Source organism: Chrysemys picta, chromosome 12, assembly GCF_011386835.1.
Source record: "Chrysemys picta bellii isolate R12L10 chromosome 12, ASM1138683v2, whole genome shotgun sequence".
NCBI classification, from domain to species: Eukaryota; Metazoa; Chordata; order Testudines; family Emydidae; genus Chrysemys; species Chrysemys picta.
This window is the reverse complement of record NC_088802.1, coordinates 11,140,205-11,153,988: the sequence shown is the minus strand read 5'-3', so window position 1 is coordinate 11,153,988 and position 13,784 is coordinate 11,140,205. Positions and strand designations below refer to the sequence as shown.

General features: G+C 48.2%; 1 protein-coding gene across 5 annotated transcripts in view; it reads right to left on the bottom strand.

Moving 5' to 3' along the window:
• LOC101933213 (zinc finger protein 585A-like) overlaps nt 1–13,784 on the bottom strand; it is a 104,834-nt gene that overhangs the window by 62,530 nt on the left and 28,520 nt on the right. For 3 of the 5 annotated variants that reach the window (XM_065564312.1, XM_065564296.1, XM_065564297.1), the window contains exons 3-4: nt 9,136–9,262; nt 8,513–8,626 (exon numbers count right to left, since the gene is read on the bottom strand). In XM_065564312.1, coding sequence (XP_065420384.1) covers nt 8,513–8,626; nt 9,136–9,262 — 241 coding nt within the window. Of the gene's footprint in view, nt 1–2,730; nt 8,180–8,512; nt 8,627–9,135; nt 9,263–13,784 lie in introns of those variants that run through there. The other 2 variants (XM_065564293.1, XM_065564306.1) reach the window with 2 other exon arrangements.

The window sequence follows — 13,784 nt, the reverse complement described above, 5'->3', positions numbered from 1 at the left end:
ATATTTCCCAGGGAATGCCTTACTGCTAAATGATGAACGAGCAATTGGCTGAGCCCTCAAGGGTTAACTCTCACACTCTACAAGGCAGCAGAAATGAAGGGAGGGGAGACAGCATGGCAGAGACAGAGACACACACTGTATGTGTGTGTGTGTGAGAGAGAGAGAGAGAGGCGCATTTCCCCTTTAAATAAGCTGACCCACTCTTAAGTACGCTGCCGTGTTAAGTTAATCAGCAAGCTGCTGCCAGGAAGTTCCCTCCATCATGAGCCCTGTCGTGTGTGTCCCTTGCTCTATGGAGGATGGGGTAAGTGGGGTGTAGGATCAAGGGGGAGGCGGGATGCCCTGACATTAGCCCCCCCTCTTTCTTCCCTCTCCCCGACACAGCAAGCAGGAGTCTCAGGGAGCAGCTCCAAGGCAGCGGGCAGGAGCAGCACATGGCAGTGGCGGGAGGGATAGCTGAACTCCGGGCAATTGGGAACTTAGGGGAGCAGGGAGCTGATGGGGGGCTCCCGGCCCGCCCTGGTTCCAAGGGCCCACTAGCTAGCTGTAACGGGCTGCTCTTCCTGCAAGCAGTGGACAAAGCAGGCGGCTGCTTAAGGACGCTAGAAGGGAGCATTGCACAACTTGAAATGAGCATGTTCCCTAATTGATCAGCAACGTAACAATGAAACATTAACCGGGACGACTTTAAGTGAGGAGATACTGTATTTGCCTTCTGGCTTCTCAGATCTTTAAAATGCGATCTGAGCGCAGCCTAAAGTTTTTCTCTGCAACCAAGAAAGCCAGAAACTTCCTTTGTTTAGGAAAGGAAAGCCAAGAGTCTCACCTCATAATATGCTTCCAGGAGCTGGGGCTTTAACAAACACAACAAATACAATGAGACTCATTATAAAATCATGAGTGTTGGAAACACCGCATCTCTACACTGAGCCAGAGCTGCCTTACTGTACATGAGAATCAGGCCTTTGAAACATTGATATCAGCTTAACCTAGGTTTTGTCCTGTGAGTTTCATATCACTGGACTTGGAAGAATTGGACTTTTATCGGTTGATGTCTGTAAATGTTGATTTCACACAAACCAGGAAAAAATACTCCCATTGCTAATAACTGAAATTTACCAATAGGCTCAGTAAGAACAATGCTGCCTGAGAACGTATTAGACATTAATTTAAGGATATTTCCTTTGCATATTTTGACATGTGATGTTGACAATCTCTATTTTAATGGGTATGAAGCTTTAACTTTTTGAATCTGTCTCTGCTGTCATTAAATAGTTATTGTCTGACCCAAATATTGTCTGATCCCGCCCTAAATCTCCCACCACTGTGAACATTTAAATTGATAACAATTGGAATGAAATGCTTAAAGACCAGATTTTTGTGAAAGTTTAAATCAATAAATATAAAATTGCTTAAAAATAAAAATTCTGCCAAGCCTGACTATCCCACCTTAGACACACAACTCCACACAGGGAGCCATGGCCATAGAGAACCCCCAGGAAAGTCTCCAGGAGGAAGCTCCATGTCCCATTTGTCTGCAGTATTTCACAGAAGCTGTCACTCTGCAGTGCAGGCACGTCAGCCAGTGCTGGGAGGGATCCGATACAGCCGTCTCCTGCCCTCAGAAACTGTGCAACAGAGAAACGTCAGGCTGAACAGGCAGCTGGCAAACATGGTAGAAATCACCAATCGGCTGAGTTTACAGGCAGCAAAAGGAGCAGGAGGAGACGGGTTGTGTGGGGAACACCAGGAGACTCTGAAACTTCTGTGAAGAGGATCAAACCCCCATCTGTCTGGTTTGCCATCTGTCCTGGGCTCACAGAACTCACACGGGGGTTCCCATAGAGGAAGCTGCCCAGGAGTACAAGGTAGGGAATTGCTGTCACGTTTAATGGGTAATGACTTTGGATTTTAATTACAGGCTAATTTCACTGAAAGTTCCCTGGCAGAGGCATGATGCATCATTCAGCTCTGTAAACCCTTCATGGTATGGGAGATGCTGCAACAAAATAACTGATTTGACAGAGAGGCAACAGAGGCAAGTCTGTAACGATAACTGATGTGGGGAAATGTCCTCTGAGATTCTGATGGGAATTCCTGAAAATCTTCATCATATACCGTATTCTACCAATCCCAAACAAGCAGACACATCACCCACCAAGTTAATGATACTTCAGTTCTTACCCAAATACCCGCTTACAGCCAATTCTTGTTAATGAAACAACCATTTATTAAAAGAAGAAAAGACAGTATTGGCTAAAAGGTCATTAGACATACAAATGCAAACAGAGTCCTTAGGTCAGTTTCACCATAGAGATGGCACGTTAGAATTGAAGAGAGTCCTTTTCAGTATCATTTCATCATGTTCTAGTCCAATATCCAAATGTTCAATATCAGGGCAGTCCAGAGGGGACTGAAGATCTCAGTCTTACGACTCAAACGCCTCCTAAATAAAGCTTTAAAAGATCTGAGATAAAAGGATCAGGTCTCAAGAGTTTATATAGACATTTTTGCAGCCTCTCGATAGCAGGCAGTCCTTGGGTGAACAATAGGTTTTGGAAGTAACCTCCTACTTCACAAACATCACAGGTAATAAAACTACATGGATTAACATAAGGTAATTAGCAACAGAGGGTCCTGTGGCACCTTTAAGACTAACAGAAATATTGGGAGCATAAGCTTTCGTGGGTAAGAACCTCACTTCTTCAGATGCAAGTCTTGCATCTGAAGAAGTGAGGTTCTTACCCACGAAAGCTTATGCTCCCAATACTTCTGTTAGTCTTAAAGGTGCCACTGGACCCTCTGTTGCTTTTTACAGATTCAGACTAACACGGCAACCTCTCTGATACATAAGGTAATTAATTATCCATGAAGCCATTCATAGACAGTTTACCACAAACTTTAAAGAGCTATATATATACACAATGACATTATTACACCCAAGTTTAATCTAAATGTTAACATTTCCCTCTTGTATGGATTGCTTGATGTTTAACAAGGCCGGACCTCCATATGAAACATTTTCCACAGTCTAAGCACTTGTGGGGTCTCTCTCCTGTGTGGATTACCTGATGTGCCAGAAGATTTGATCTTTGTTTGAAACTTTTCCCACAATCTAAGCACTTGTGGGGTCTCTCTCCAGTGTGGACTGTCTGATGTGCCATAAGATATGATCTTTGCCTGAAACTTTTCCCACAGTCCAAACATTTATGGGATTTCTCTCCAGTGTGGATTAACTGATGTCTAACAAGAACTGACCTATGTATGAAACTTTTCCCACAGTTTAAGCATTTATGGGATCTCTCTCCGGTGTGGACTGCTTGATGTTTAACAAGGTCTGACCTCCGTATAAAACTTTTCCCACAATCTAAGCACTTGTGGGGTCTCTCTCCTGTGTGGATTACCTGATGTGCCAGAAGATTTTATCTTTGTTTGAAACTTTTCCCACAATCTAAGCACTTGTGGGGTCTCTCTCCAGTGTGGACTGTCTGATGTGCCATAAGATATGATCTTTGCATGAAACTTTTCCCACAGTTCAAACATTTATGGGATTTCTCTCCAGTGTGGATTAACTGATGTTTAACAAGAACTGACCTATGTATGAAACTTTTCCCACAGTTTAAGCATTTATGGGATCTCTCTCCGGTGTGGACTGCTTGATGTTTAACAAGGTCTGACCTCCGTATGAAACTTTTCCCACAGTCTAAGCACTTATGAGGTCTCTCTCCAGTGTGGACTGCCTGATGATTAAGTAGGATTGACCTCTGTATGAAACTTTTCCCACAGTCTAAGCACTTATGGGATCTCTCTCCAGTGTGGATTGCCTGATGTGCCATAAGATTTGACCTCCGTATGAAACTTTTCCCACAGATTAAGCATTTATGGGGTCTCTCTCCAGTGTGGATTGCCTTATGTGCCATAAGATTTGATCTTTGTGTGAAACTTTTCCCACAGTCCAAACATTTATGGGATTTCTCTCCTGTGTGTATTGCCTGATGATGAAGTAGGGTTGACCTCTGTATGAAACTTTTTCCACAGTCTAAGCACTTATGGGGTCTCTCTCCAGTGTGGATTGCTTTATGTGCCATAAGAGTTGATCTTTGTGCAAAACTTTTCCCACAGTCCAAACATTTATGCGATTTCTCTCCTGTGTGGATTGCCTGATGTTTAAGAAGGTTTGACCTCTGTATGAAACTTTTTCCACAGTCTAAGCACTTATGGGGTCTGTCCCTAGTGTGGACGCCTTGATGTTTAACAAGGTTTGACCTCCATATGAAACTTTTTCCACAGATTAAGCACCTATGTGGTCTCTCGCCAGTGTGGATTGCCTTATGTGCCATAAGATTTGATCTTTGTGTGAAACTTTTCCCACAGTCCAAACATTTATGGGATTTCTCTCTTGTGTGGATTGCCTGATGATCAAGTAGGGTTGACCTCCGTATAAAACTTTTCCCACAAATTAAGCACTTATGGGGTCTCTCTCCAGTGTGGATTGCCTTATGTGCCATAAGAGTTGATCTTTGTGTGAAACTTTTCCCACAGTCCAAACATTTATGGGATTTCTCTCCTGTGTGTATTGCATGATGTTTAAGAAGGGCTGACCTCCGTTTGAAACTTTTTCCACAGTCTAAGCACTTATGGGGTCTCTCTCCAGTGTGGACTGCTTGATGTATAAGAAGGGCTGACCTCCGTATGAAACTTTTCCCACAGTCTAAGCACTTATGAGGTCTCTCTCCAGTGTGGACTGCCTGATGATTAAGTAGGATTGACCTCTGTATGAAACTTTTCCCACAGTCTAAGCACTTATGGGATCTCTCTCCAGTGTGGATTGCCTGATGTGCCATAAGATTTGACCTCCGTATGAAACTTTTCCCACAGATTAAGCATTTATGGGGTCTCTCTCCAGTGTGGATTGCCTGATGTGCCATAAGATTTGACCTCCGTATGAAACTTTTCCCACAGATTAAGCATTTATGGGGTCTCTCTCCAGTGTGGATTGCCTTATGTGCCATAAGATTTGATCTTTGTGTGAAACTTTTCCCACAGTCCAAACATTTATGGGATTTCTCTCCTGTGTGTATTGCCTGATGATGAAGTAGGGTTGACCTCTGTATGAAACTTTTTCCACAGTCTAAGCACTTATGGGGTCTCTCTCCAGTGTGGATTGCTTTATGTGCCATAAGAGTTGATCTTTGTGCAAAACTTTTCCCACAGTCCAAACATTTATGCGATTTCTCTCCTGTGTGGATTGCCTGATGTTTAAGAAGGTTTGACCTCTGTATGAAACTTTTTCCACAGTCTAAGCACTTATGGGGTCTGTCCCTAGTGTGGACGCCTTGATGTTTAACAAGGTTTGACCTCCATATGAAACTTTTTCCACAGATTAAGCACCTATGTGGTCTCTCGCCAGTGTGGATTGCCTTATGTGCCATAAGATTTGATCTTTGTGTGAAACTTTTCCCACAGTCCAAACATTTATGGGATTTCTCTCTTGTGTGGATTGCCTGATGATCAAGTAGGGTTGACCTCCGTATAAAACTTTTCCCACAAATTAAGCACTTATGGGGTCTCTCTCCAGTGTGGATTGCCTTATGTGCCATAAGAGTTGATCTTTGTGTGAAACTTTTCCCACAGTCCAAACATTTATGGGATTTCTCTCCTGTGTGTATTGCATGATGTTTAAGAAGGGCTGACCTCCGTTTGAAACTTTTTCCACAGTCTAAGCACTTATGGGGTCTCTCTCCAGTGTGGACTGCTTGATGTATAAGAAGGGCTGACCTCCGTATGAAACTTTTCCCACAGATTAAGCACTTATGGGGTCTCTCTCCAGTGTGGATTGCCTGATGTACAACAAGGTGTGACTTCTGTATGAAACTTTTTCCACAGTCTAAGCACTTATGGGGTCTCTCTCCAGTGTGGATTGCCAGATGTTTAACAAGGTCTGACTTCCGTATGAAACTTTTTCCACAGATTAAGCACTTGTGGGGTCTCTCTCCTGTGTGGATTACCTGATGTGCCAGAAGATTTGATCTTTGTTTGAAACTTTTCCCACAATCTAAGCACTTGTGGGGTCTCTCTCCAGTGTGGACTGTCTGATGTGCCATAAGATATGATCTTTGCATGAAACTTTTCCCACAGTCCAAACATTTATGGGATTTCTCTCCAGTGTGGATTAACTGATGTCTAACAAGAACTGACCTATGTATGAAACTTTTCCCACAGTTTAAGCATTTATGGGATCTCTCTCCGGTGTGGACTGCTTGATGTTTAACAAGGTCTGACCTCCGTATGAAACTTTTCCCACAATCTAAGCACTTGTGGGGTCTCTCTCCAGTGTGGACTGTCTGATGTGCCATAAGATATGATCTTTGCATGAAACTTTTCCCACAGTCCAAACATTTATGGGATTTCTCTCCAGTGTGGATTAACTGATGTTTAACAAGAACTGACCTATGTATGAAACTTTTCCCACAGTTTAAGCATTTATGGGATCTCTCTCCGGTGTGGACTGCTTGATGTTTAACAAGGTCTGACCTCCGTATGAAACTTTTCCCACAGTCTAAGCACTTATGAGGTCTCTCTCCAGTGTGGACTGCCTGATGATTAAGTAGGATTGACCTCTGTATGAAACTTTTTCCACAGTCTAAGCACTTATGGGGTCTCTCTCCAGTGTGGACTGCTTGATGTGCCAGAAGATTTGATCTTTGTGTGAAACTTTTCCCACAGTCCAAACATTTATGGGATTTCTCTCCTGTGTGGATTATCTGATGTTTAACAAGGGTTGACCTCTGTATGAAACTTTTCCCACAGTCTAAGCACTTATGGGATCTCTCTCCAGTGTGGATTGCCTGATGTGCCATAAGATTTGACCTCCGTATGAAACTTTTCCCACAGATTAAGCATTTATGGGGTCTCTCTCCAGTGTGGATTGCCTTATGTGCCATAAGATTTGATCTTTGTGTGAAACTTTTCCCACAGTCCAAACATTTATGGGATTTCTCTCCTGTGTGTATTGCCTGATGATGAAGTAGGGTTGACCTCTGTATGAAACTTTTTCCACAGTCTAAGCACTTATGGGGTCTCTCTCCAGTGTGGATTGCTTTATGTGCCATAAGTGTTGATCTTTGTGCAAAACTTTTCCCACAGTCCAAACATTTATGGGATTTCTCTCCTGTGTGGACTGCTTGATGTCTAACAAGGTCTGACCTCTGTATGAAACTTTTCCCACAGTCTAAGCACTTATGAGGTCTCTCTCCTGTGTGAATTGCCCGATGATCAAGTAGGGCTGAACTCCGTATGAAACTTTTTCTACAGTCTAAGCACTTATGGGGTCTGTCCCTAGTGTGGACGCCTTGATGTTTAACAAGGTTTGACCTCCATATGAAACTTTTTCCACAGATTAAGCACCTATGTGGTCTCTCGCCAGTGTGGATTGCCTTATGTGCCATAAGATTTGATCTTTGTGTGAAACTTTTCCCACAGTCCAAACATTTATGGGATTTCTCTCTTGTGTGGATTGCCTGATGATCAAGTAGGGTTGACCTCCGTATGAAACTTTTCCCACAAATTAAGCACTTATGGGGTCTCTCTCCAGTGTGGATTGCCTTATGTGCCATAAGAGTTGATCTTTGTGCGAAACTTTTCCCACAGTCCAAACATTTATGGGATTTCTCTCCTGTGTGTATTGCATGATGTTTAAGAAGGGCTGACCTCCGTTTGAAACTTTTTCCACAGTCTAAGCACTTATGGGGTCTCTCTCCAGTGTGGACTGCTTGATGTATAAGAAGGGCTGACCTCCGTATGAAACTTTTCCCACAGATTAAGCACTTATGGGGTCTCTCTCCAGTGTGGATTGCCTGATGTACAACAAGGTGTGACTTCTGTATGAAACTTTTTCCACAGTCTAAGCACTTATGGGGTCTCTCTCCAGTGTGGATTGCCAGATGTTTAACAAGGTCTGACTTCCGTATGAAACTTTTTCCACAGATTAAGCACTTGTGGGGTCTCTCTCCTGTGTGGATTCGCTGATGTAAAATGAGGTGTGACCACCACATGAAACTTTTTCCACAGTCTAAGCACTTATGGGATCTTCCCACAGAGGTCCCCTGTGATTCCCCGTGCCCAGGAACTTCCTGCTGTTGATTCTCCTCCTCATTCTCACTCACTGATCCATCACCTGCTGGGAGAGAGAGAATCCAGACAGAAGTCATTGTGCTGGGGAGAAATTAAGAGGAATAGCAGCAAGGAAAAACCCCAAACCCCTGAAGCTGCACAGACGGAGCAATTGGATTCTGCCTCCACTTCCCACCCAAAAGTTCACAGAGAAGGAAAGTTCAGAAGGAAACTCCTGCAGGTAACAGGAGAGGTGGAAAGCGATGTCAGTCATATCTGCTGGTTGTAGCCCTGCCCTGGGTGAAATGAGGAAGGAACTAAGGGCACTTATTGATACCACATTTTTGGGATTCTCAAATTTGTCCTTCATTCCCCAGATGGTTTGTGTGTCAGTCCTCACCTGTGTGGGCGCCTCTCGGGATCTCTCTTTCCTCACAGGCCTGGAGATCGGGCACCCACGGCTCTTCCCCTCGTTCCAGCCGGGTGATCAGGTCTGGTTTGGGAAGGGGGAATCCTGTGCAGGGAGTGAAATCAGACCAGATCAGGGTGCATGGAGGATTGAGAGAACGTCTGTCAGAAAGGACATTCCATGAGTGGAACCTGTCCCTGTACTGTGCTGGGGAATGTGGAATCTAAGAGGACGGGAACGTGGTCACTGAGACCCCCTCGGGGGAGGCAGACATATGGCGAGGTGTAGATAATTGTGACGCACACCCAGCTCTAGTGTTAAACCCCTGCCTATTTCTAAACCCGTGGAACCCAGAGCTCTCTACATGGCTGCAGCTGTTCCCTAGTAGGAGGGAGAAGAGGGATTCTGTGAGCGACCGAGAAACAACACAGACAGGACAATACACGGATTCTCCACCTTGCAAACTAGGGGGGTCGGGATGATTTAGTATGTGTCTTAGGTTTTGACACCCTGGTCTCATTGGAGAGTAATGAGGGAAGAACCTGACCAGAGTCAGACACACAGATCCCCCCACACACCAACTTCCAATAACCAAGGGGCCAGAATTCCCTTACCCAGCGAGGTCACCATCTCGTAGTTCTCCCACATGACGTCCCTGTAGAGGGCTCTCTGAGTGGGGTCCAGCAGAGCCCCCTGCCCCTGGGTGAAATACACAGCCACCTCCTCGAAGGTCACCAGCATCTGAAACAACAAGAATCCCCCACTCAAAACCTGCTGCCCCAGCCACAATACCACTAGTCATGGGAGGGAGAGACAGAGAAGCAGAATCCTCCCCGCACGCTGCTCAGAGCATCCAGGAGGCTTCAGGGAGTGGGTAAAAGGTGAGAGCTCCTTGTCCCCCCCCAGTACATGGAGGTGGGCAGGGTCTTTTCATTTACCACATGCATGCCAGCCACTGGCTGGTATGGGAAGCAGAGCTCTGAGCTGGGGACAGGGAGAGGAATACCAACTGCATCCCTTCGTATTTCACAGCAGCCTCTGGCCAGTGGGGTCAGGCTCCAGCACTGGGAGTCTGGTCAGTTTTCCCAGCCCTGCCCAGCGGGGTGTTTCCTGGTTTAGAAATACAATACCCCTCCCCCACCACCAAAAGCTCCCTAAAAATCGCCTACCTGAGCTGGCTCCATCACAGACATATCCCTTCCCTGTCCCCTGGAAGATGGGACAAACTGGAGCGAAACGTGGGCGTGATTCCTCAGCCTGTTGGGGCGAGAGGGGCGATGGGGGAGGTTACAGAAGGGGCTTGAGTCCATGTCACCCCCTGATTTCCCCCAGGCTCTCTCTCTGCAGACAGATGCTAAGATTCTAGGACTCTACCATGCTGGGAAAAAACCCAGTTAGTTCATTACCACCCCGGCTGAAGGGATATTAAAGAAGGGATTAACAGTGATTCCCCCAAGTGACAGTGACCCCCTCATAATTTGTCCCCCACACTTTAATATCCAACAGTTTCACCAAGTACCAAAATCTTTTGGGTCTTCTGTTAAAACTTGTAAGCTACTGTCTGTAGAAACCATTGATTATATCGATCCTGTGAAAGATACTTTACTACTATGTAAAACTTACAAACAAGTTAACTGACTTTGTTCTTGAAGTAATTGATACAATGCAAACAAACACTATAAGCCGTTAAGTGACTTTCACTTCATTCAATGGCTCCTAGGACAGACCCCCACCCTCTGTGATTAAAGGGCCGGGAGTCTCAAATGAATTAGCACACACCCTGAAAGTGGTGGAGACAGTAAATTAAAATATGGTTAAGATATGGAATGTATGCTGATGAATGCTTGATATACATGAATGGTTAGGGAGGTGCCAGCCTAGAAAAGGAGTATCCATCGGCCGAAGAATGTGTCGAGTAGGACCACCAGACAACCCCCGGAGGGTAAACTGGGATCCACCCCATCACCTGGAAGGATGAGAAACACAAACTTTGGACAGCGTGGAGCCACCAGGAATGTGCCACTTTGGACAGGAATGTGCCATCTGCTGATTGAGTCAGCAACAGCAGGATGAAACAGCTCCCATAGACTAACACAGGAATTAATTCCTATAAGAATGGACTCTAAAGACTGATGACTTTGAGTCTCTGGTTCTGCTGCCAGCCTGCAGGGGCATCAGGTGCACCTGACACAGACTTGGCTCCATCCTCATGACCAAGATACCTGGCCAGTAACTTGGCATGAGCAACTTCTAGGCTGGTAACTATAACACCTATACAGAACTTGAATGAATGGTTGTGTGAATGAATCTCTCTCTCTCTCTCTCTATATATATATATGTGTGTGTGTGTATAAGAAATAAGTAGTCAAACAACGTTGTTTACTTTTATTTTTTGCTTTATCAGTATATTTACAATAAATGTGGCATCTTTGCCTTATCCCTCTTAATAAGATCCCGCTGGTTTTTATTCTATTGGTATAACACGGCCAGGCCCCCACATCCCCCATTAGAACTAAACCCACCAAGTCCCTCCTAAACCTCCCCAGAACAGCATCTCTGAGCCAAACGCTGGAAAAAGAGCAGAATCAAAGGAGTCACTTTACGGCACTGCCCCACAGTGTATTGTAACCCCTCTAGCTCTCCCCCGTCTCCCTCAGTCCTGCGGTGCTCAGCAGAGTGAGCAACTGGCTTTTCCTCTCTCAGCTCCTTCCCTTGTTCCCAGGAGAGCTGACTGCCCCGGGGGTGCAGGGAATGGATCTGGGCAGGGCTGGGAGCTGGGAACCTCCCTCCCCACTTCTTGCTCCTGCTGCCCTTCAAGTCTCTCTGCTCTCCCCTTTTATCTTCTTCCCTCACCCTGGGAGAATGGGCGACTGCCCCATTGTCGTGGGCCTTTGCTCTCCTTAGGCAGCTCAGCCAGTGACACTGGTAACGGGGGTTGAACCCGGCTGTGTCACTGAGGGCAGCAGCTCTGGGACTCACAGACACAGGGAGCCCCTCCGCTTGTAGGCCAAACTCACCAGCTGGTCCCTGAAAGGGGCCCTTTGTACAGAGTCATTTCCCTGCCCGGATCCAGCCATTTCCCCAGGTCTCTCCATCACCTGGAGGCTCAGGCTGAGGGGCTGGTATTGTCAGAGTGGTTCCAGCCACTGGAGAACGTGCCCCTGGGCTGGTCTCAGAGGGGTGTGATGAAGTGGGAATGTTCTGAATGTTTTCTGTGAATACTGAATGTGTGCCAGTTTCCCCATGTGTTACTCAAGTATTGAACTGGTGGGATACAGGTGTGTGATCATTGCAGAGATCTCTAGAAGGTGGGTGTGACTGCAGAGTGGCTGCCTGGGCACAGAGAATGGCCAAAATTCTGTATCCTGGCAAGCTATGGCCAAAAACGGTCCTCTGCAAGGAGGCAGCCAGCCGAAGTTGTGGGAGAACAAAGAGAGAGGAGGAGGCCAGGTGACCTGTTTTCCTGGGAAAGAGAGAAAGCAGGGAGGAGGGGCAGCTGGGCGTCACTGAGGATGGGGGGCTGGACGTGGGTCAGTCTCCTGGTTTGGGACTCATCGGCGAAAGCCCAGGGCTCAGGGGTCTGGATTCCCCGCCCAGATGGACTTTGCTGATTGCTTCTGATTTCTGTGCTAACAAGCTCTGTTCTGTGCTGTGTTCCCAGCGAGGAAATAAACCCGTCTGTTTTCCAAGCTGACTGAGAGTCACCGCTGACTGCGGAGGTGGGGTGCACAGCCCCTGTGAGGAGCGGGTCAGGCTTTTCCTTAGGCTGCCCCCGGGGTTCTGGCTGGGGCCATATGCCCTCCGTGGGATCCAGGGATGGGGAGGCTGGGGCCACATGCTTAGCAGGTGGGGAGGTTCTTGGGGGTTCTCAGGGGCTGGGGTCCTGCCCCTACACTGGGTGTAGGGGGCTTGCCTCCCTCAACCCTAGGTTCACCCCCCGCCGGCTGTACCACATTCTTATCCCTGGCTCCGAGTCCCAGGCAGGAGGGCTGAAACAATCCGTACCATGGGGGGCGCTGAGAGCCATTGAACCAAACTGTAAACACTGGATAGGATGGAAACCCCTTCAAGCCAGGGCGGCACTTTCCAAGGGGCGGCACTCCAGCCTCCCCCCTTTTTTTTTCGCTTGGGGCGCAAAAACAGGAGCTGATCCTGAACCAAGCTGTTCCCTGTCACTGAGGCTTTCAGGCTGAGCTGGAACTGACGCTGCAGTTCTGGCTGCAGTCGCTAGATGGCGCTCATGGCAGCCGGAGTCGCACAGGCTGGACGGCAGTTCAGGCTGCCCGGCCGCTGGAGAGCCGGAGCGTCATCCCCGGAGCTGAGCCCGGCTGCGGCGGCGAGAGGGGCTCAGCTCCGGGGGATGATGCTCCGAGCCGCCCGGGCAGCCTGAACTGCAGCCCAGCCTGGGGGTGAGGAGCCGGGGAGGGGGGAGGGAAGTGGGGCCCGGGAGGCAGGGAGGGGGGAGGGGTCCTGCTGCTCTGAGTCTCCCCAGGGCGGCGCGGCGTTTCCCCGCCCGAGGGGGCTGTGCAGGGGGCGCCGGGCTGGGCAGGGGGGCGGATCCCGGCTCGCGCGCTGACAGGGCGATTGGCTGGGCAGCCCGAGCTGCCAGGGAGCTGCCACCACCCCCACCTGCCCCCGGACCCAGCCTGCCGCGCACCTCCCTACCTCAGCCCCGTGCTGCCTGCCCTGGGTGGGGAGAGGCAGAGCCCGGCTCCAAGCACCTGGGGGGGTCAGTGTCTGTCCTCTCGGCTCTGCCTGCAGGGGGCTGGGGAAGCAGCTGTCAGCGCCTGCCCCTCTCAGCCCTTGCACACCCCATCCCGCTCGCAGCCCCTCCTCTTGTACCTCCCCCCATCGCTCCTTCACCACACCCCTTCCCCTTGTACTCTCCCTTCACCCGCACCTCTCCCCTTGTACCCTCTCCCAGCCCACTCCTCCCGCACCTCCCCCCTCCCCTGGACCTCTTCTCCGGCAACCCTCCTGATACTCCCTCTCCTCCTCCGCGAGTACATCACACCCCGCCTCTCTGCCAGTGTAGAGCCCCCAAGCACCCCACACCCGCTCCTCTGCGTGAACCCTCTTTACTAGATCCCCATCCCTTTCCAGGTACAAGGTTTGAGGATTAGTCCCTATGCCTTCCATGTGCATTTGGAGCACTAAAGATGGGGTTGCGGGGGACGGGGGGGGTGAGATTTATACTAAAGTGAAATAAAAATAGGAGAAATGGTTTGATCCCCACTGCAAGTGTAAACAGGGATTGGTGTGG